The following is a 20398-nucleotide window of genomic DNA, read 5'->3' as shown; positions in this document are numbered from 1 at the left end:
GCACTCTGCATCTCGGACAGCGGGAAGCAGCCCACTCCCTAGGGGTGAGTCTTCATGTGCCCCGTATGCCAGGACTGGAGCTGGGGCCACGGTGCTACTTTTAGTACCACAGCTCAGGCTCCAGCTCTGGCAGCTGCCCCACTGCTCCTGAGGCAGCTACTTACCACATGGCCCTGCCCCTGTGAGCAGCTGCGGCTGTGGCTACACAGCTCTACTGAGGTGGTGGGCAGGACCAAAATTCTTGGTGCATGTCTGAGCAGATGCGCACCTTACAGGGAACACTGACCAAGTATGTATACAATGGTTGGGAGATGAAGCAGGCAGACCAGCTGAATGTAATTGGGTAAAAATAAAGGCTGACATCTTGGTAGGGGCACACTATAAACTATCAAATCAGGAAGAGGAGGTGGACAAGACATTTCTAAATCAAACACCAGAATTATCTAAAGCACAAGACTGGGTAGTAATCTAAGTTCCCTGTAAACTGTGCGGTTACGTGTCCACGCAGCTATTTATTGGAGCTCCCGCAGCACAGGCAGGGAACTCAGCGGACCGGCTGGGGGAGGGGATATTTGAGCACCCTCAAACGGAACTGCCTGACTGAGATGGAGGAGCTCAGAGAGTAGGTAGGGAGGGTAGATAAGGAGGAGGGAAGGAGGGATAAGTGGCTGGGGGGAGAATTGCAGAGTAGGGGCATTTGGGGAGAGGAGGAGGGAGTAACTGGCTGGGAGGAGTTGAAGGGGAGGGGAGTTTGGAAAGTCCGGTCTGCGCCAGGAGAAGAGGTAGAGGCAGAAACTCAGCACTCTTCTCAAGCCTCTTGGACTGGGAAGGGGGAGTGAGGGAGAAGCTGACTGCATTGGGTAGGTGGGGGAAAGGGTGGGTGGGTGCTGACACTGGGGTGAGGTGGAGGTGAGGGGAGTTTGTTTGTGCTGTGTGTCCTGGGGTGAGGTGGGGGAGGAGTGGAGAGCTGCATTTCCTGTAGGCTGTTGGTGCCTGCAAGTCTGAGAAGCATGGTTTTATCCCAGTTGCCAGCTGGGTTGCAGGGAGCAGACTGTACAGGGGTGGGTGGGGGAAAAGGGGTATGTGGTGCTGGCATCTGTGCAGTGAGGTGGGGGTAGGGAGAGGAGAGTTTGTTTGGGGTGTCCTCCAGACTCACTAGTTGCAATCCTCTCTGTCTGTCTGGGTTGGTGGAGGAGGGAAGCAGGCTGCATGGGGAAGGGCGTGTGCCAGGACATTTGCATGATTACGTTTCAAGTTGATTCATAGATGTGTTTAGCATCTTAAAGCTGAGCTATGTGTGGATAATATGCATTTTTGTGTATTTACTAGCTTGAGTTGTTAAAAAGGATCATACATATACTCCAAGGGTAGCATTAATTTTCTTTTTATTTAATTTCATATTAAATATCATAAGTATTGTTCTTTTTAACTATCCCTTGTTTTAATATACTTTCTTCCACACCTATGGACTGTTTAGAATTTTTATATATTTTTATATAGTTTGTATTAGTGGTACCTGTCCACAAGTTACCTCAATATTGGTATTGCACATAAGAAATTTCAACCTGCCCAAAAGAAAATTCAACGCACCCAAGGATAGAAAATGTCAGAGGGAACACTGATAGTAATGAGGAATTTTAACAATCCATATAACTATTGGAAAAGTAATACAGGAAACACATCTGCAATAAGTTATTGCACTGTATTAGGGGCAACTTTTTTGTTTCACAAAGTGTAGGATATAACTGAGAATGGCCATTTTATACTTGAGTTTGACCAAAAGGGAGAAATTTGTTATGAAGGGGGAAGGCAATTTGGGTGAAAGTAACCAAAGTTCTACAAAGAGGAAGCAGTGAGAGCAGAAGAAGAAGAAGAAGAAGAATAATGGGGGGAAAAAAGAGGAGACTTTAACAAACCCAGAAGTGGTACATAAGGTCCCATTGAAGAAAATCTAATGGAAAAAGAAGTTCAGGAGAGCTGGATGTTTCCCAAAGAGACAATCATAGAATCACAGAACACTAGAATTGGAAGGAACCTCGAAGGGTCATCGAGTCCAGTCCCTGGCCCTCATGTCAGGACCAAGCACTGTCTAGATCACAGTTTCCCAATTTTATTTGGCCACAGAACCCTTATAAAAAAAAGTAGGAGGGAAGTAGTCAATCGGGGGGGGAGGGGGGGGAAGGGTGTCTGTGTGGAGAAAACTGTCAAGCAAAAAACAAAACACACCGCCCCACCCCTAAGACCGCAGGACCCCCTGAAAATGGAGGCCCCGGGCAACCACTTGGCTCCCTAAGACCGGCTCAGGGGATGGGGGAGGAAGGAGTGATCGGGTTCTTGCAGAACCCTTATTTTCACTTCACGGAACCCCGGGGTTCCACAGAGCACTATTTGGAAAACACTGTTCTAAATTATCCCTGTTATTAATACTAAAATGTTACAATATTAAAGGCACAACTGCAAACTATCTTGATGCAAAGGAAAAATGGTAAGGAGGCCAATATAGCTTCATCAGGGTCTCTTTAGTGACTGCTAAATCAAAAAGCCTGCAAAGTGTGGAAACATGGCCAAATTGCTTAGGAGAAGTACCAAAGAAAAGGACATGGAAGGACAAAAATCAGAAAGGTGAAAACCCAAAACTATTTACACCTAGCAAGGGACAAAGAGTGAAAGAGAAGATTCTTTAAATATATTAGGAGGAAAAGAAAGATGAAGGAAAGTGTTGGTCTTCCACTTCACAAGAAGGGACAGCTAACAACCAATGACATCAAGAAGTGTAACATGCTTAATGCCTATTTTTGTCAGTCTTTATTAAACAGGTTAATGTTGACTAAAAGTCTCAACATAATTAATACTAACAACAAGGGAAAGGAATGCAAGCCAAAAGACTGAAAAAACAAGTTGCAGAATACTGAAGTATATTAGATGTATTCAAGTAATCAGGATCTGATGAAATTATTTCTAGCTGAAATAAGGAACCATCAGAACAATTAGCTGAAGCAATACGAACCATCAGCAATTACCTCTGAGAATTTATGGAACATGGGTGATATCCCAGAGGACTAGAGAAGGACATAGTAACTATCTTCAAAAAAGGTAACAAAGAGGACCTGGGAAATTATAAACCAGTGAGTCTAAAATCAAAACCTGGATTTATACCAGCACAAATTATTAATCAATCTGCAATAATCTAGAGGATAATAGGGTCACAAAGAGGAGCTAGTCAAGAATAAATCGTGCCAAACCAACCTATTTTCATTCCTCGACAGGTTACTGGCTTGGTCAATAGGGAGGAAGCAGTAGAGTGATACATCTCTATTTTAGTAAGGAAATTAGTGTAAGGTTCGTGTGCATCTGGTTGAAAGGCCATATTCAAAGAGTAGCATCAATGGTTCACTGTCAGGGTGTGACAGCTGTCACTTTCAATAAAGACAGCGCAAAGTACTTCATTTAGGAAGAAAAAAAATCCAGTGCACAACTACAAAATGGGGAACAACAGAGTAGGTAGTTATATTGCTGAAAATGATTTGGAGGTTATACTCAATTTGTGATCTACTATGAGTCAACAATATGATGCAGCTGCAAAAAAGGCTAATATTCTAAGGTACCTTAACAGGAGTGTTCAATGAAAGACAAAAAGTAACCATTATGCTCTAGTTTGCACTGGTGAGGCCTCAGCAGGAGTACTGTATCCAATTCTGGGCACTAAATTTTAGGAAAGATGTGGACAAATTGGAGGGAGTCCAGAGGAGAGCAACGAAATGACAAAAGGTTTAGAAAACTTGACTTACGAGGAAATGTTAAAAAAATGTGGGCATGTTTAGTCTTGAGAAAGGAAGATTCAAGGAAGACCTGATAATAAATTTCAAATATAAGAGCTGCTATAAAGAGGACAGTGATCAACTGTTCTCCATATCCACTGAAGCCAGGACAAAAGTAATGAGCTTAATCTGCAGCAAGGGACATTTAGGTTAGGTATAAGAAGACCATCAGGGTAGCTAAAGTCTGGAATAGGATTTCAATAGGCACTAGGAATTCCCACCACTAGAGGTTTTTAAGACTAGGCTGGACAAACACCTGTCAGAAATGGTTTAGGTATACTTTTTCCTTTCTCAGCACAGGGGGGTGGAACTGGATGATTTCACAAAGTCTTTTCCAGCTCTACATTCCTATAGTTCTGTTACTTTTATAGTCACTTTAAGAGCCCTCTAAACTGCCAAAGAGTTGTAAAGAAACTTTAGTCAGGAGCGGTCCGAGTTGGACTGCGGCAGCTGGCGCCCCATGTGGAACGCACAATCGGCGTCCCCGCCTGCACGGCCGTCAATGGGGTGATGTCATCATCGGGTGCCATTGAAGACAGCGCCCTAGGCAATGGCCGAGTTGGCCTACAGCCACGGGCCACCCCTGACTTTAGTGTAAATGAGAAGAAAGGCTATAGTATTTATGAAGTTCATTTCCTATACCTTACATTTCTACCATCACGTGGAATGATCCATAACTCATTCAGTAATGACTTCCTATTTTTAGGAAATGCATTAAGCATATAATACACAAGGCTCAAGGTCTGGACCACAACTTCTCATGCAAGCAGTTGTTTCTATCCAAATCAAATACAAAAAGTAAATCAGTGTTGAATGAAGGAAGAAGTAGGGGGACAAGTGAATATAGTCTTATGGGATATACCACTCTGAACTCCACTTACAGAAAAAAACTTGTTTTTCCTCTTAAAACAATAAGCTATGGATCTACTGCCTGTAGAAAAAAACCCAAGAAGGACAAGACAAAGTGATTAACATTAACTAATAGAAGAAAGATGTAGAGGAGACAATGGGTGACCTTACATATATGATTAACTGAGATGCATGGATTGAGCTTAGAACACCAAATCCATTCTAAATCCATAAAAAGCAAATACTTCAAAGTCAAGACATAACTTAAGCCCTCAAAGCAAAATTATACCCTTAATGGTGAATCATAAAGCAATAACAAACTTTTGTTTTTTGCCTTTTACAGCCCGTTTAAACATTGAGACAGCTTCAATTGCGCCCACCTTCAAATCTTTGTTTTCCCCGTTTTATTTTCATTTATACTTTAAGTATTAAGAATATTAGGTCCTCACATTCCTCTCTTCACCAAAGTAGCTTGAAGTAGCTATTTGGAGCGTAGGAATAATATTACAGGAGGCTGTATCCTCAGCAACAGATCTCTCATCTTCCAAGTTGCAATATCTATTCCCACTCCTGCCTATACTCAAAAGTTGTAATAAATTAGCTCAGTTACTGCAATCCCTTGTGTGGACATTCTTAAATCAATTTAAGAGTCTCTTATATAGATTCATCTTAAGTGAATACCTTACCAACTTAAGTCAAACAGATATGAAGGACTCAAATTGATTTTACATCAGTTTATACCAGGGGTGGGCAAGATATCTCCCATGACAAGATCTAGCCTGCCAAGCCACCAGATCTGGCCTGCAGACCACCTTGCTGGGACCCTCAGGCACACATCAGCCACTGTTTTAAATACCGGGCTGTTCCATGACTGTCTGCTCTGGAGAGAGGGGAAGGCTTTGTATGAGCTCCCTGACCCCAGCCCAATCCTCAGCACCTATTGGCTGGAAACAACCAATAGGAACTGAGATTGGCTTGAGGGACATAGGCAGTGCAAGCCCCTTCTCCCTCCTGGAGCTGAGAGCCACATGGAAGGAGCAGCATGCAGTTTTAAGTGGTGTGGGGCTGCAGCAGGCAGGGAACACAGCCTCTCTTGGGGGTGCTGCAGGGCTGCTGGCCGGGAGATGCTTAGGTAAGTGCCTTCCAGCCAAAACCTGCCTCTGGCATCCCTGCCCTTCCCGCACTCCAATTCTCTCCCTCAGGTCACCATCCAAACCCTCTTTCCACTCTTGCCCAAGGTCATAACTCCCTCCCAGACCCTGTAGCCCCTCCTATAGCCTTCCCCCAGCCCAGAATCCTCTCCTGCACCCATGCCCTCTCTGAGATCCTACACCCCGTTCCCCTGCCACAGGTTACCACTCAAACCCTCTGCAGCCTGCACCCTCTTTTCCTCTTCTCCCTGGTCACAATTCCTTCCCATTTTGCACCCTCTTCTACAATCCCTCCCCCAGGCCAGAATCCTTTCCTGTCCCCTGATCCAAGTCACAATCCGTTCCTTCATCCAAACTCCATTAGACACACCATTTCCTTTTTGCACCCCAGTCCTTTACCCCATGTGCCCTTCTGCACCTCCAGCCTAGATTCCCGCAACTCCTCCACAGAAAAGTGCAGCCCTTGACCACTTTCCAAAGTCTTGGAGTGGCCTCCCACCAAAAATGATTGCCCACCACCTGGTTTATACATTGATAAGAAGGCAAGAAGGCAAGGCTTAGGGCTCAAAGGTTTATTGTACTTGCTAGCTGGCATCCAGAAAATTTTCAAAGTTTCATTGAAAGGGCCGTGAAAATACATTTTTCACAGTATCCTTACCTCTGAATTAATTACTTTAATCAGGAAGAATATATGATAAACCGTCTTAGTTAACACCGAAAGTTGACGACACCTCTCTAGATACACTTGCACTGAAGGCTCTACCCTTTGCTGCAGTTTGCTCCAGAAGAGAGTTAATTCCCTGGAAATAGAGTTTTAAAAGACAGAATAAAATATAAATGGAAGCAACAACACAACTACTATATTTGATCAAGTTGCAATTCTTTTAAAATATAAGGATGAAAACAAGATTTAAGCTGCCTCTGAAAAAAAATCTAACAATTCATATTTTTATAGAAAATCATGGTTCATCTGTGCTGGGCTATATTAATAGGAGTGTCAGATGAAAGACATGGGAGGTAATTGTTCTGCTTTAGTTGACACTGGTGAGGCCCTAGTACAGGGGTGGGGCCATTGACTCAGAAAAATCAGTCAGGGGCCACACAAAAGTGAGAAGCAAAAAATAAAAAAAATAAACCCCTCAATGACACTCCCCAAATTCCCCTCACACCCCAAAGCCTAGGGGGGCCCAGGCAATAGATTTTGTGTGCTCCAGACCCACTGGGGGTGTCAGTGAGGCTGGAGCACCAGTGTGAGCTCCCCAATGCTGCGGCGGTGGGGGGGGAGTGGGGGTGGGAGAGAGGAATCCCCGAGCCTCAGGGGCTGGATCCAGGCAAGCCAGAGGCTGGATCCAGTCCCTGGGCCTTAGGTTCCCCACTCCGCCCTAGAAGGAATAGCGTGTCCAGTTTTGGTTGCCAAACTTTAAGTAGATGTTGACAAACAAGAGAGTCCAGAGGAAAACAATCAAAATGATAAAAGGTTTAGAAAACCTAAACTGCAAAGAAAGGTTTAAATAACAGGGTATGGATAGTCTTGAGGAAAGATGACTGAGGGGGAACCTGGTAAGTCTTCAAATATGTTAAGGGCTGTCAAAGAAACTGGTGATTGATTGTCCTCTGTGTCCACTGAAGGTAGGAAAAGAAGTCACAGGCCTAATCTGCAGCAAAGGGACTGTGACTTCTTCTCATACCTTCATAGATTTTGGTTAAATATTAGGGACAACTTTCTAATTATAATAGTAGTTAAGCAATGGAACATGTTGCCAAAGGAAGTTTTTAAGAACAAGTTTGATAAATATATGTCAGAAATGGTTTAGGTATATCTAATCCTGCCTCAGCATGTGCCGATGGACTAGATTATCTATCGTGGTCCCTTCCAGCCCTATGTTAATTCACAGACTTTATGTACAGAATTTATTATATTTACACATAATTACTCTGAAAGTTAGCCCAATAAAGTTAGATATTCAGATAAAAATATGGAGGCCAGATTGCTTCTTCTTAACAAAATAAAGTAGAAGAAAACACCAAATTTGCAGGTGTAAATGGTAGAGTATTTTAGATAACCACTAATGATATACAAAGATTGGCTCTATGCCTACAGGAGGATCCATTACTGCAAAGCCTTGAGTTCTTTGAGTCCCATTATTGTCAAATGATACTTCACACAGACACAAGTCAGAACCTGGGCTGCCAACTGTAAATCGTAGGGGGGAAGGGAGCTGATCAGGGGCCTGGCCATTTAAAAGGGTGTGGGGCCCCTGGCTGCCATAGCAACTGGAGCCCCAGGCCCTTTAAATAGCTGCCAGAGTCCCAGGAAGCACTTAAGAGCTGACTGGGGGAGACTAGTCCCCAGCTCTGCCTCCTCCGCCTGAGGCCCTACCTGTTCCAGGGGCCTGGAACCTGCCTCCCCAACCTTACCCAGGGACCTGGCAATTCTATCAGCAGCCCTGGCCAGCACTAGCAAATCCAAGAGCAGGGCTGGGACCAGTCAGCAAATTACCAATTTTGCCAGACTGAAGTTCCTGTGGGTCTGCTGCTTCCCAATGAGACTTGCTACTTGTTCTACATGCCAGGTGAAAGCTTGTTCTAACTACTAAATGCTGCTCAGCTACAATGAGGTTTTAATGCCACTGTGGAGAAATGTTCCTGGAAGATTTCACGGGAAATGATTATTTCATTTTTTAATATAGACTGAAATAGGTGACTTATGTGAAAAGTTCTCTTCCAGACAACAGAGTTGTCTAAAATTGAGACAGTTTTTATTACAAGGTTGACCACCTAACAGATGTAAAAATTATGTTTCCATAGTACAATATATTTAATTTATTTTCAAGTGAAGTGACTCAGTGCTCACATTGTCTGCTGATGCCTAATCCATAATATGGCCTTTGAAAGAAATGTAAGAAAATGTTATTTATTGTGGATTATTATAAAACATTACATTTATATTAAGCTTTTTCTGTTATTTTATCAAAAAAAAGCTGACAGGACCTGTTCCTTCCAACAAATTTTATTTTACTGTTAAAAAACAAGCAAAAAGAGATTGTAACTCACCAAGCACAGTACATCTCTCCTTGCTGTAGCTGACGAGATAAAAACGCTGCACATAAAATTAGCGCGCTTTTTTCGTCTCCATCAGACTCTAGGTTACAGATCATTTCTAGGGCATCTTTGCAATCTACTGCTGCGATCTGGAGGGGAAAAATACAACTGGATCAATGAAAACTGACAAGATGGTTTTCAGGCATGTGGTAATATGGGACTCTATGGGAAGGCAAGAACAAGGAATTTAGTGAACATTTTCAAACTTCTTATTTCACATTTAAGGACTTAGAGCAACTGATGAGCCTCTGGATAGAAGTAGTATGTCAAATACTAGATCTGCCAAAAGAAAAACTGTCTATCTATAAAATGGATATATCTCAAAGATTTTGCAAGACAATGTTGATTTTGTCTACTGTACTATTCATTTTTTGTGTGTTTATTATTTAAAGCATTGTAACAGATTTGAGATTGTGTTATTAGTCAATACTTCCCATTTTTCTATTGCAGTAGCCTACTGTGCATCTCAGTTTTTACTACGGCTTCAGAAGTCCACCACAGAGCTGTACTATATATGCCTGCATGTAGTTTTTTGAAGGGTTTTAGGATGATTACAAATATTACAAACCAAGCTAGTTCTGAAACCCAGAAAAGAGACAATCCTTGATTTAGGCCTAAGTGGAGTGCAGGATCTGGTCTAAGAGGTGAATATAGCTGGACCACTTTGAAATAGTGGCTATAATACAATTATATTTAACATCCTAGGGATGGGAAAAACACTACAACAGCTCAACATTATGGCATTTAATTTCAGAAAGGGGAACTAGACAAAAGTGAAGAGGTTAGTTAAAGAAATTAAAAGGTACAGTGCCAAAAGTAAAAGCTTAAAATGTATCCCTCAAATTAAAAAAAAAAAAAAAACTAAAAAAGTCCCACTGTGGCTTAATAACCAAGCAAAAGAAGCAGTGAGAGATAAAAAGGCATCTTTTAAAAAGTGGAAGTTAAATCCTAGTGAGAACAACAGAAATAAGCATCAACTCTTCCAAATGAAGTGTAAAAATATAATTAGGAAGATTTTGATTTTGAAGAACAACTAGCCAAAAACTCAAAAAGCAGTAGCACTATTTTTTAAGTGCATCAGAAGTAAAAAGCCTACTAAATAACCAGTGAGGCCACTGGATAATTGAGATGCTAAAGGAGGACTCAAAGATAAGGTTATTGTGGAGAAACTAAATGAATTTTTTGCATTGCTCTTTACAACTGAGGATGTGAAGAAGATTCCCAAATCTGAGCCATTCATTTTAGGTGACAGATCTGATAAACTGTCCCAGACTGAGGTGTCATTAGAGGAGGTTTTGGAACAAACTGATAAACTAAACAGTAAAAAAAAATCACTAGGACCAAATGGCATTCTCCCAAGAGTTCTTAAAGAACTCAAATGTGAAACTGCAGAATGACTAGCTGGTTTGTAACCTAACCTTCAAATCATCTTCTGTACCTAATGACTAGAAGATAGCTAACGTGATGCCAATTTTTAAAAAAGGCTCTAGAGGTGATCTTAGCAATTGTAGGCTGGTAAGTCTAACCTCGGTACTGGGCAAACTGGCTGAAACTGTAGTCAAGAACAGAACTGTCAGACACATAGATGAACATAATTTGTTGGGGGAGAAGTCAACATGGTTTTTGTAAAGGGAAATCAAGACTCTCCAATCTACTAGAATTCCCTGAGGGGTTCAACAAGCATGTGCATAAGGGGGATCCAGGGTACTTAGATTTCCAGAAAGCCTTTGACAAGGTAAGAGGGAAGGTCTTTTCATGGACTGGTAACTGGTTAAAAAACAGGAAACAAAGGGTAGGAATAAATGGTAAATTTTCAGAATGGAGACAGGTAACTAATGGTGTCCCACAGGGGTCCGTATTAGGACCAACCCTATTACAACATATTCATAAATGATCTGGAGAAAGGGGTAAACAGTGAGGTGGCAAAAATCATAGATGTCACTAAACTCAAGATAGGTTAAGTCTGTGCAGAACTTCAAAAGGATCTCAAACAGCTATATAACAGGTTCCAGAAGTTTATCCCTAAGTAGTACCCATAGGAGCCAGGGTCCCCAGCGCCCCCTGGAGTGGCACACACGTGTTGCCCAATATAGAGCACTCCCGGGTCCCTCTGTCCTCAGTTCCTTCTTGCCGGAACTCCGACAGAGGGGAGTAGGGGGAAGAGGAGGAGAGGTTGAATGGACATGAACGACACATATTGGGCTTTGCAAAGCCTCGGGGGAAGCCAGCAGTGGGGCATCCCAGGCGCGCCTGGGCTGCCCCGCTGCCGGAGCCCCTCCGCGGCTTTGCTCCGCGTCTTCCTGGTCTGCAGACCAGGGAGACACGGAGCAGCTTTTTTCGCCCCGGAGTACACGGGCGGCGGGACCGCGAGGTCCCGCAGTCTGTGTCCTCCGGGCGAGAAAAGCCCCATTCCTACCTGCAAGTCGGGGACTGCCTGTATATCCGGCGTATAAGACGACCCCCGATTTTTGGGGGATGTTTTTTTAGCATAAAAAGTCGTCTTATACGCCAGAAAATACGGTATACTCAAAGCTATTACCAAAAACTGATCAGCGGGATAGAAAATATAAGTTTAAAAATTAAGTAACTTCAGGTATACTAATTAGTAAATAAAGTATATATCACTGTCACACATTACAAAAATGAACATGGCCTCTTTATAATAAATACAGGGGCCAAACTGAGATTGAAGCCCTGCTATATTAAGCTGTATATAGAAGCGAAACAGTTTAGTCTCTGAAGAGTTACAATCAAAACAGACAAGAAGAAAAAGGATGATAGAAAACAAGTATTATTTTCTCCATTCTGCAGTTAGGAACTGAGGTATAGAGAGTTCAAGTATCTTGTGCATGGACACACAGGAAAGCTATGGCAGAGCCCAGAACTGAATCTGTATGTTAGCCTCAAGACCACATTTTTAACAAACCAAACCAAACCAAAACAAACAATTCCCAATTAGTTTTATAGAAAGCCTTAAATGAACAATTTTTTAAAAACATCACAAGCCATATACTACATTTTATATACAATGTTAAAGCAAGGGACTTTTTTCCTATAAGAAAACCAACACCACTATAAATACGACTGTTCCTATTGAAAAAAAAATCATAAGCTATAATAATAATATTCACTCACCTCCTCCATGAACTTTTCATTTGGTGATCCTGAACAGAGACAGACCAGGTAGGTTTGCTTAAAATTTCCTTTGGTGCTGATTTCTGGATGGTCAGAGCATAGCTTTGCCAGGGAAGTTGCTTGAGTTAACTGCTTTGTTTTTATTAGATGCTTAATACGCATGTCCAGCAGAATGGGGCCTTCAGACACTAAAAATTCATTCACTACAGAAAAACAAAACAAAATGTTACATACATATAGTTCATGAAGTGTTATGCAGTTAACAGATGGAATTTAATCATATTCATACTGGCTGTGTCTACATTGGCATGATTTTGCGCAAAAGCACCCGCTTTTGTGTAAAAAAATGCTGCCTAGCAACACCGGTGGGGAGTTCTTGCACAAAAACACCAACGTTCTAATGTGTGAAATCAGTGCTTCTTGTGCAAGAACTATGATGCTCCCGCTCAGGAAGAAGCCCTCTTGCACAACTGTTCTTGCGCACGAGGCCAGTGTAGACAGGCAACATGAATTTCTTGCGTAAGAAAGCCCGATGGTTAAAATGGCCACAAGAGCTTTCTTGCGCAAGAGAGCGTCTACACTGGCACGGATAATTTTGCACAAAAGCACATCTCTTGCGCAAAGGCACATGCCAGTGTAGACGCTCTCTTGCGCAAATACTTTAACGCAAAAACTCTTGTGTTAAAAGTATTTGCGCAAGATCATGCCAATGTAGACGTAGCCACTAACATTTATACGGAGTAAAAGGGCACAAAACATAGGAAGCACTGGAACTTTTTTTTTTTTTTTTTTATTAAATATCTTACTTTTTGACTATTCATTTAACCTGTTATTGACCCTCATAATGTTTCAGGCAGGAAATCTAAAATGTTCTCAAAGAGGTTAAAGAATTTCCCAAAATTAATAAACTGAAATGCATTTGAAATTAAACACTTGTATTTTCTATTAGCATATCTACCACCAATAAGAAGTGGGTAGTGCCTACGAAAGCTCATGATACCATCTACATGTTTTGTTAGTCTCTAAGGGTATGTCTACACTACAACCCTAGTTCGAACTAGGGTGGTAATGTAGGCAACCGGAGTTGCAAATGAAGGAGTAACGAGGAGTAACAGTAGTTCGAACTAGGAAGCCTAGTCCAAACTACCTAGTCCGTGCCGCGTGTAGCCGCGCGGCACGGAGTCCGCACTAGCGGACATTTAAAAATGGCGGCGCCCGGCTTTATGCAAATGAAGCCCGGGAAATTCAAATCCCGGGCTTCATTTGCAACTCCGGTTGCCTACATTACCACCCTAGTTCGAACTAGGGTGGTAGTGTAGACATACCCTAAGAGACTGCTAGACTATTTCTTGTTTTTTAAAATTTTTTCAAGTTATAGACTAACTCGGCTACTCCTCTGAACCAATAATATGCTTAGTTATCTTGCTAAAATACCCTTTAATGACTTGTTCAATGAAATGAAAATACTGTTTGACTGTTCTTAGTTAAGGATGAGTCTGGGCTTCCTATTTTCTACCCATTTCTAATTTTTAAATCACTCCACTTTATCTCCCTAATGAGATAAACATATAAAATAAAGTATAAAGCTGACAAATTTGGAAAGATAGCATTAATCACATGCATATGATCCTTAAAAACACCAAAATAATACTTTCCCCAGTCTTGTAATTTTTTGGGCAAAAATGTTCTTGGCAATAGTAACTTTTCACAGTATCACATTTCAGAGATGCAGTTTTTTAAGCATTAAGTTTTAATTTTCACTACAAGCACACTCCCGCCAGTTCTTTAAGAATAAAAATGGTTCAAGCTTGACAAGCCCGTTTCACAGGAATTCTCTTGACAGCTACCTACTATTCTAAAATTCTGGAACATTAACAAAGCCTTCTGGGATTATGGAGAAAGAGAGGGGAAAATGGAAAGGTGAGTGGAAGGTGTGAATAGAAGAGAAAAGGTGTGGAGATGGAGCATGAATAGATTACATGGGATGTAAAAGTGGGAATGTACTTTATCATTTGCAAATTTTACTACTTATTTAAGCTTATCCTAGTTCCTAAATGATTAATAAACATAATACACAACATTGGACCTAGTGTGGAACCTTGACACTGTTAATGTTCTGTCATAATGAAAACTTACTATTTAATCCTACTCTTGCTTTGTCTTCCCTAGGCAGTTTCTGATACATGGCAATAAACAGTCTCTCATTCCACGGTCATTTAGCTTCTTTACTAGCTTCTGGTGTGGGACCTTGTCAAAGGCCTTTCTGAAGTCTAAATTACGTCAAGCAATTTCCTTTACTCACTATTTTCTGCTGCAGAAACCCTACTGGTTAGACCATCCCATATCACGGTCTACCATGTGTTTTGTTATTCCCTTTTAACGATAATCTCAACCAATTCGCCAGGGATTGATCTATGGCTATGGCTCCTAGACATACAATCTCTCGCATGCATGCACATGCACAAGCACACCTCTCCATCTCCGGCCTTACTAGTCTATAATTCCCTGGATCTCCCCAAGAATGTTCATTAAATATAGGTACAATATTTGCTATCTTTCAATTCACAGTCTGCAATACAAATTGTTTCAATATATGGGGGTTATGCCAATTTCACTAAAATAGTTTCTAAACCAGTTTAGTTAAAAAGATACAATTTTTCTCATTTAAGGATGAAGTCAATCTTACTTTACGTAGAATCAAAACAAAGTGTACTGAATAATGTTGTGTAGATGATAACCTGGAATTGAACATTTATTAAATCTTTGTATATGTTAAATATTGTAGTGAAGCATTTCCTTTTCACAGCTGAAAAAATTCTCCTTCAGTGTCCACTTTTTAAGTATTTTATCAAGAGCATTCATGTTCTGTCCAACCCACACACAACCCAGTGGCTAATTACATTTGTTCATTTTTATCCTTGCTTTTCCACCCACAGATCCCCAATAATCCTTTAAACTGCAGTGTTTACTGTTTCAGCTAGTCTGTCTTGCATAAACATTGGAACATGTTCTGTTATCTCTGAAATGTGATATAAGCTGACCTCAGATTTAAAGCTATTCTTCTAACTCATGAATCTTCCCTCTAATCCATATGATACTAAAATTACGCCATTTAATATTTTAGTGGCAAGTTTTTGGCCTTGCTCATCTTCTTACAGGACCCAATAATCCTTTAAACTGCAGTGTTTACTGTTCCAGATAGTCTGTCAAGCATAAATATTGGAATATTTTTGGCTATCTCTGAAATACAATATAGGAAGATCTCAAATTTAAGACAACACATTTCTAACGTCTATAACAGGTGTGGCCAACCTGAGCCTGAGAAGAGCCACAGTTTACCAATGTACATAGTCAAAGAGCTATAGTAATTTGTCAGTAGTCCCCATCAGGTGCCTCCTCTCCCGTCTCCAGTATCTTTTGTCCATCAGCAGCCCCACCGATCAGTGCCTCCGCTTCCTTCCCCGCGCCTCCTGCCCACTCCAATCAGCTGTTTCATGTTACTCAGGAGGCTCTGTGGGGGAGGGAAGGAGTGAGGGTGCAATATGCTTGGAGGAGGAGGTGGAGCCAGGAGTTGAGCACTGGAAAACTGGCACCTGTAGCTGCAACCCCGGAATCAGTGCCTGAGCAAGGAACTACATATTAACTTTAGAAAAGCCACAGGTTGGCCACCCTGATCTATAAACTCTTTAAGTGATATTTCTCCAGTTAAATTTTTAATATTAAGCTTTATTTTGTACTTCCAAATATGGCAATTTCAATCCTATTTTCTTATTCTGTGATCATGATCTGAACCTATAATATATTCCAAGACAAAATTCAGCAAAGACAGAGTTTCCAGTGAGGGTATATCTATACTTGCACACTCTTTTGAGAAAGGGATGCAAATGAAGCAATTCGAAATTGCAAATGAAGCTGGGATATAAATATCCTGTGCTTCATTTGCATCATCGTGTTATGGCACTATTTCGAAATAGTGCTATTTCTAAATACAAAATGCGGTGTAGATGCAGTTATTTCGGGAGAACAACCCTTCTTCGTTATTTTGGAAGAAGGTTGTTCTCCCTAAGTAACCGCATCTACACCGCGTTATGTATTTCAAAATAGCGCCATAACGCGATTATACAAATGAAGCACAGGATATTTAAATCCTGGCTTCATTTGCAATTTTGAATGTCTTCATTTGCATCCCTCTCTCGAAAGAGGGTGCAAGTGTAGACATAACCTGAGAGTACAAGATAGTAATTTATGGAGGGAAAAACCTAAAAAAGCACAGAAGTTATCAAAAGATCCAAACATCAAAAGCCTACTCAATTGAAAGATTAAAATAATACAAAAAATGAATATACTGACGTTATTAGCTAAGGTTCCAATACAACCTTAATCTGCTCCAGGACCAATGCCTCAAGAAAAATCTAGAAAAATCTTGAATGCACAGTTACAATACAAACAGGGTCATCTTTTGGTCCACAAAAACTAGATGCCTTAGTAGAATGAGATACAGGCAGTCCCCGGGTTACGTACAAGATAGGGACTGTAGGTTTGTTCTTAAGTTGAATCTGTATGTAAGTCGGAACTGGCATCCAGATTCAGCCGCTGCTGAAACTGACCGCCAGTTCTGACTTACATACAGATTCAACTTAAGAACCCCAGGCGTCCCCAAGTCAGCTGCTGCTGAAACTGATCAGCAGCTGATTCCAGGAAGCCTGGGGCAGAGCAACTCTGCCTCGGGCTTCCTGTAGTCAGCGCTGGTCAGTTTCAGCAGCGGCTGACTTGGGGACGCCTGGGGCAGAGCAGCTGGGGTGCTGCTGGGTTGCTCCAGTAGCACCGCTCCTCGGCGCTACTGGACCAACCCAGCAGCACCCCAGCTGCTCTGCCCCAGGCGTCCTGATTCAGCCACTGCTGAAACTGACCAGCAGCGGCTGAATCAGGACTTGGGGCAGAGCAGCTGGGTTGCTGCCGGGTTGGTCCAGTAGTGCCCAGAGGGCGCTGCAGGACCAATCAGCAGCGCCCCAGCTGCTCTGCTCCAGGGTCCAAAACAAAAGCCTGGTCTGCTGGGGGGGGGGGGGGGGCACACTAGCCCCCCCCCCCCCAGCAGACCAGGGATACGGGAGCAGAGCCGCAGCGGACCACAGGCAGACCACAGGCACCGCGACTAAAGCGGCAGCAGCGGTGGGTTCCCCCGCTTCTGAGGCTTTGCCAAAGCAAAGTCTCAGAAGCGCGGGGAACCGCAGCTGCTGCCACTTCAGTCCCCGTGCCTGTGGTCTGCTGGGGACCGTCCCCAGCAGACCACAGGCACCGCGACTGAAGCGGCAGCAGTGGCGGGTTCCCGCGCTTCTGAGGCTTTGCTCTGGCAAAGCCTCAGAAGCGCGGGAACCTGCCCGGTGCCCCTGGTCTGCTGGAGACGGTCTCCAGCAGACCAGGGGCACCGGAGCAGCTTACGAACGGGGCTTTCTCGCCCCGGAGCTCGCAGGTAGCAATCCGCTCCCTTGACCTCCGGGGGGGAGAAAGCCCCGTTCGTAAGTGCGGATCCGACATAAGTCGGATCCGCGTAAGTCGGGGACTGCCTGTACAACTTACTGGTATCTTTGATTTATTAAAAAATATTAAGTATAATTACTTCCCACAGTTTGTGAAGGCTCACAATCTACCAAAGCCTAAACAAGACCTCACGCAGACCTGTAGAAGAGCTCTGAGTACGCTTGAAAACTTGTCTCTCTCAACAACTGTGGTTGTTCCAATAAAAGGTATTACCTTCACCAAAACTGTCGCACTAATATCCAGGGACCAACAAGTCTATAAAAACAATACACAGTCCAGACCATGAAATTATAACTTTCATATGGGGGAGGGAGGGGGGGAAGTGGAGGTAGGTAGAATGGGAAACTGAGTAGAAGTCATGGGCCTGATATGGACTATACTGATGTCACTAGGACTGAGGGGTGTTTTTTGGGGTACTGGGAGCCAGGGAAACCTATAGAACCTTACAGAAATTTAGGAGTTCTGCACAGTCCCTTATTCAGCAGGCTTCCAGAGACAGCATCTCAGAATCAAAGTCTGCTCTCTCCTGTTGATCAGATCACTGGACCTAATGCAGATAGCAGTAAGTCAGCAAGAGCCAAAGTGAACTTTTACTAGGATCTACAGCAATCTGTGGATTTAAAAAAATGCCACAAGACAAATCTTGGATTAGTAACAGAAATAAAAGTATGAAACCTATTAGAACAAAAAGCTGGAGAGTATGAGTCGGATGACTTGGAGAAGCCATCTGGGAAGTCAAAAAGGTTGCTGAATTCAACCACAGCCAGGATGAGACCTATACGCTTGAGAATTGTGTACGTACTAATGCCAGGATCAAGAAGCAGATTTCCATGGGCTATGGGAGTTCTGCAGTAACCCAGCTAACTATGATACATTATGATGAAGCACTGGGTTGTCACCTCCCCCACTGTTCATTTGTAATATATGGTACAAGAGTAAGCACAAAGCACTGTAGTTTCCTTTAAACAAGGTAATTCTCTAGTGTTGCTTACAGAAGTAATGGACTCAATACTCATATTTTTCATTGATCCCCATAACTTCTCCTTCCTGACATCAAAGTGGTATCAACAGGCCTGCCAACAGAAGAGGGAAAGGTGGCAATTGGCCTGTGGCTCCCAGCCGTGGCTGCAGCTATTTTCTAGAGAGCCCCCCGCACCTACCCTGCCCAGAGATCCATGAAAAGATGTTGGCTCCCAAGTGTCAATGCCAAGGAGAAAAATTTCACATCCAGCCTCTCTGTGCGATGTGTAAGAAAAAATTCCCCTACTGATAACTTCTTCTGAAGCCAAGAGCAAATATATGAGGAGAATGAACACTGTATTGACACAAATACTTCAGTGAAAGAAGGGCAACCAAGAAGGAAGTATCTCAGATCCTCTTGCTGGTACTGAGGGAGTGATTGAGCTAAATGAATTGTAAGTAATTTATATTCCCAACTTAGCTTTTTACTGCTTGCTGAATATGTGCAAGCCAATAGCAGACCTGTTAAAAAACTACTGAGTAAATATTTTTGCACTCAACTTTGTGGACTGATCATAAGCAGTTTCTTCATTTAGTTTATACTCTGTATTTGAGCTATCTGGTTCTGATTAATCAAGTAAGCTGCACGTGGATGTTTCTTTTTCCTGATTGGATGAACACAGGAAATATATCCAAATAAAACAAAAACATCTATATCCTGACATATTTGCATAGGACTGTGAAATTTGCTTTCTGCAAAATGTTGGTAAGATTTGATCATGTAAACACGTGAAGAAAAGGTTGCAAACAAAGCCAAAGAAAATGTAGATGTCTGATTCATTTGCATTAGTTTTTGCATTATTTTCCCCAATCTATACAAATTATAGGCTACAGCACAGCTGCTGAGAATAACCAAAATCATGGACTCATCAGGCTGACATAGGAAGGCATGAGAGGAAAAGTGGGAAAGGTTAATATCTTTAACTGGACCAACTTCTGTTGATGAGACAGATAAGCTTTCAAGTCACATAGAGCTCTTCAGGTCTGGGAAACAGCAACGCTATGATTAAAGCACATCAGTTTCACAATAAGGGTCCTACAAATTCATGGCAGTAAAAAACGTGTCACATGTCATGAAATCTGGTCTCCACAGTGAATGTGGTCTTTTATGTACTTTTACCCTATATTATTACAGATTTCATGGGAGACCAGCAATTACAACCAGTGTGAACAGTGGTTTCAGTGAGAACAGTCTTATGTTATGTGAAATACAAAAGCACATCTAATGGAGCTACAGCATGTATCTACAGGTAACAGAAGCTGAGTGTTTCTACCCGGTGGCTGAATTGCAAAAAGGGGAAGAATTTTACTGCATAACCACAGCTAAAACAAGGAGAAGCCAGAAAATCTGTTCTCAAAAGGTGTAACATTGCTTTTTTAGTATATTTGTAATTCATATAGAGTCCCCATTCTCAGGAGAGATTCAAATCATCACAATCTCTCTAATCTGTAATGTGTTAGTAGTGGTTTTTTAAATGTGGTTTCTAAGTGTAGATGGTGGTAACAGTTTCAGTTTTCTATTAAACATATGGCAGTAAAAAAATATAATGGTGTCTTTGGTTTACTTACATACAAACAATTTATGTAAGCACATCTTACATGGCCACTTGAGTACCTACTTCAACCCTATAAAAAAAAAAGCCTGCTTACAAATCTCACAAAACGGAGTTTATAGAGGAAACAGCAAGAGACCTTCAACTATATCAACACTATATACAAAGCAGTAATATTGAAGCAGCGTTTGTGTATTTGTTAAGAAAGTGAATCCATCAAATAATTGTACAG

At 42.0% G+C, this 20398-nt stretch overlaps 1 protein-coding gene across 2 annotated transcripts in view; it reads right to left on the bottom strand.

Moving 5' to 3' along the window:
- The window catches only part of ZNF292 (zinc finger protein 292), a 75663-nt gene that overhangs the window by 10599 nt on the left and 44666 nt on the right, over window positions 1-20398 (bottom strand). For both annotated transcript variants that reach the window (XM_006133325.4, XM_006133326.4), the window contains 3 exons: window positions 12056-12258; window positions 8873-9009; window positions 6477-6618 (listed from right to left, as the gene is read on the bottom strand). In XM_006133325.4, coding sequence (XP_006133387.2) covers window positions 6477-6618; window positions 8873-9009; window positions 12056-12258 — 482 coding nt within the window. The remainder of the gene's footprint in view (window positions 1-6476; window positions 6619-8872; window positions 9010-12055; window positions 12259-20398) is intronic.

This window comes from Pelodiscus sinensis, chromosome 3 (genome assembly GCF_049634645.1).
Source record: "Pelodiscus sinensis isolate JC-2024 chromosome 3, ASM4963464v1, whole genome shotgun sequence".
Taxonomy (NCBI): domain Eukaryota; kingdom Metazoa; phylum Chordata; order Testudines; family Trionychidae; genus Pelodiscus; species Pelodiscus sinensis.
This window is presented reverse-complemented; position numbering and strand designations above follow the sequence as displayed.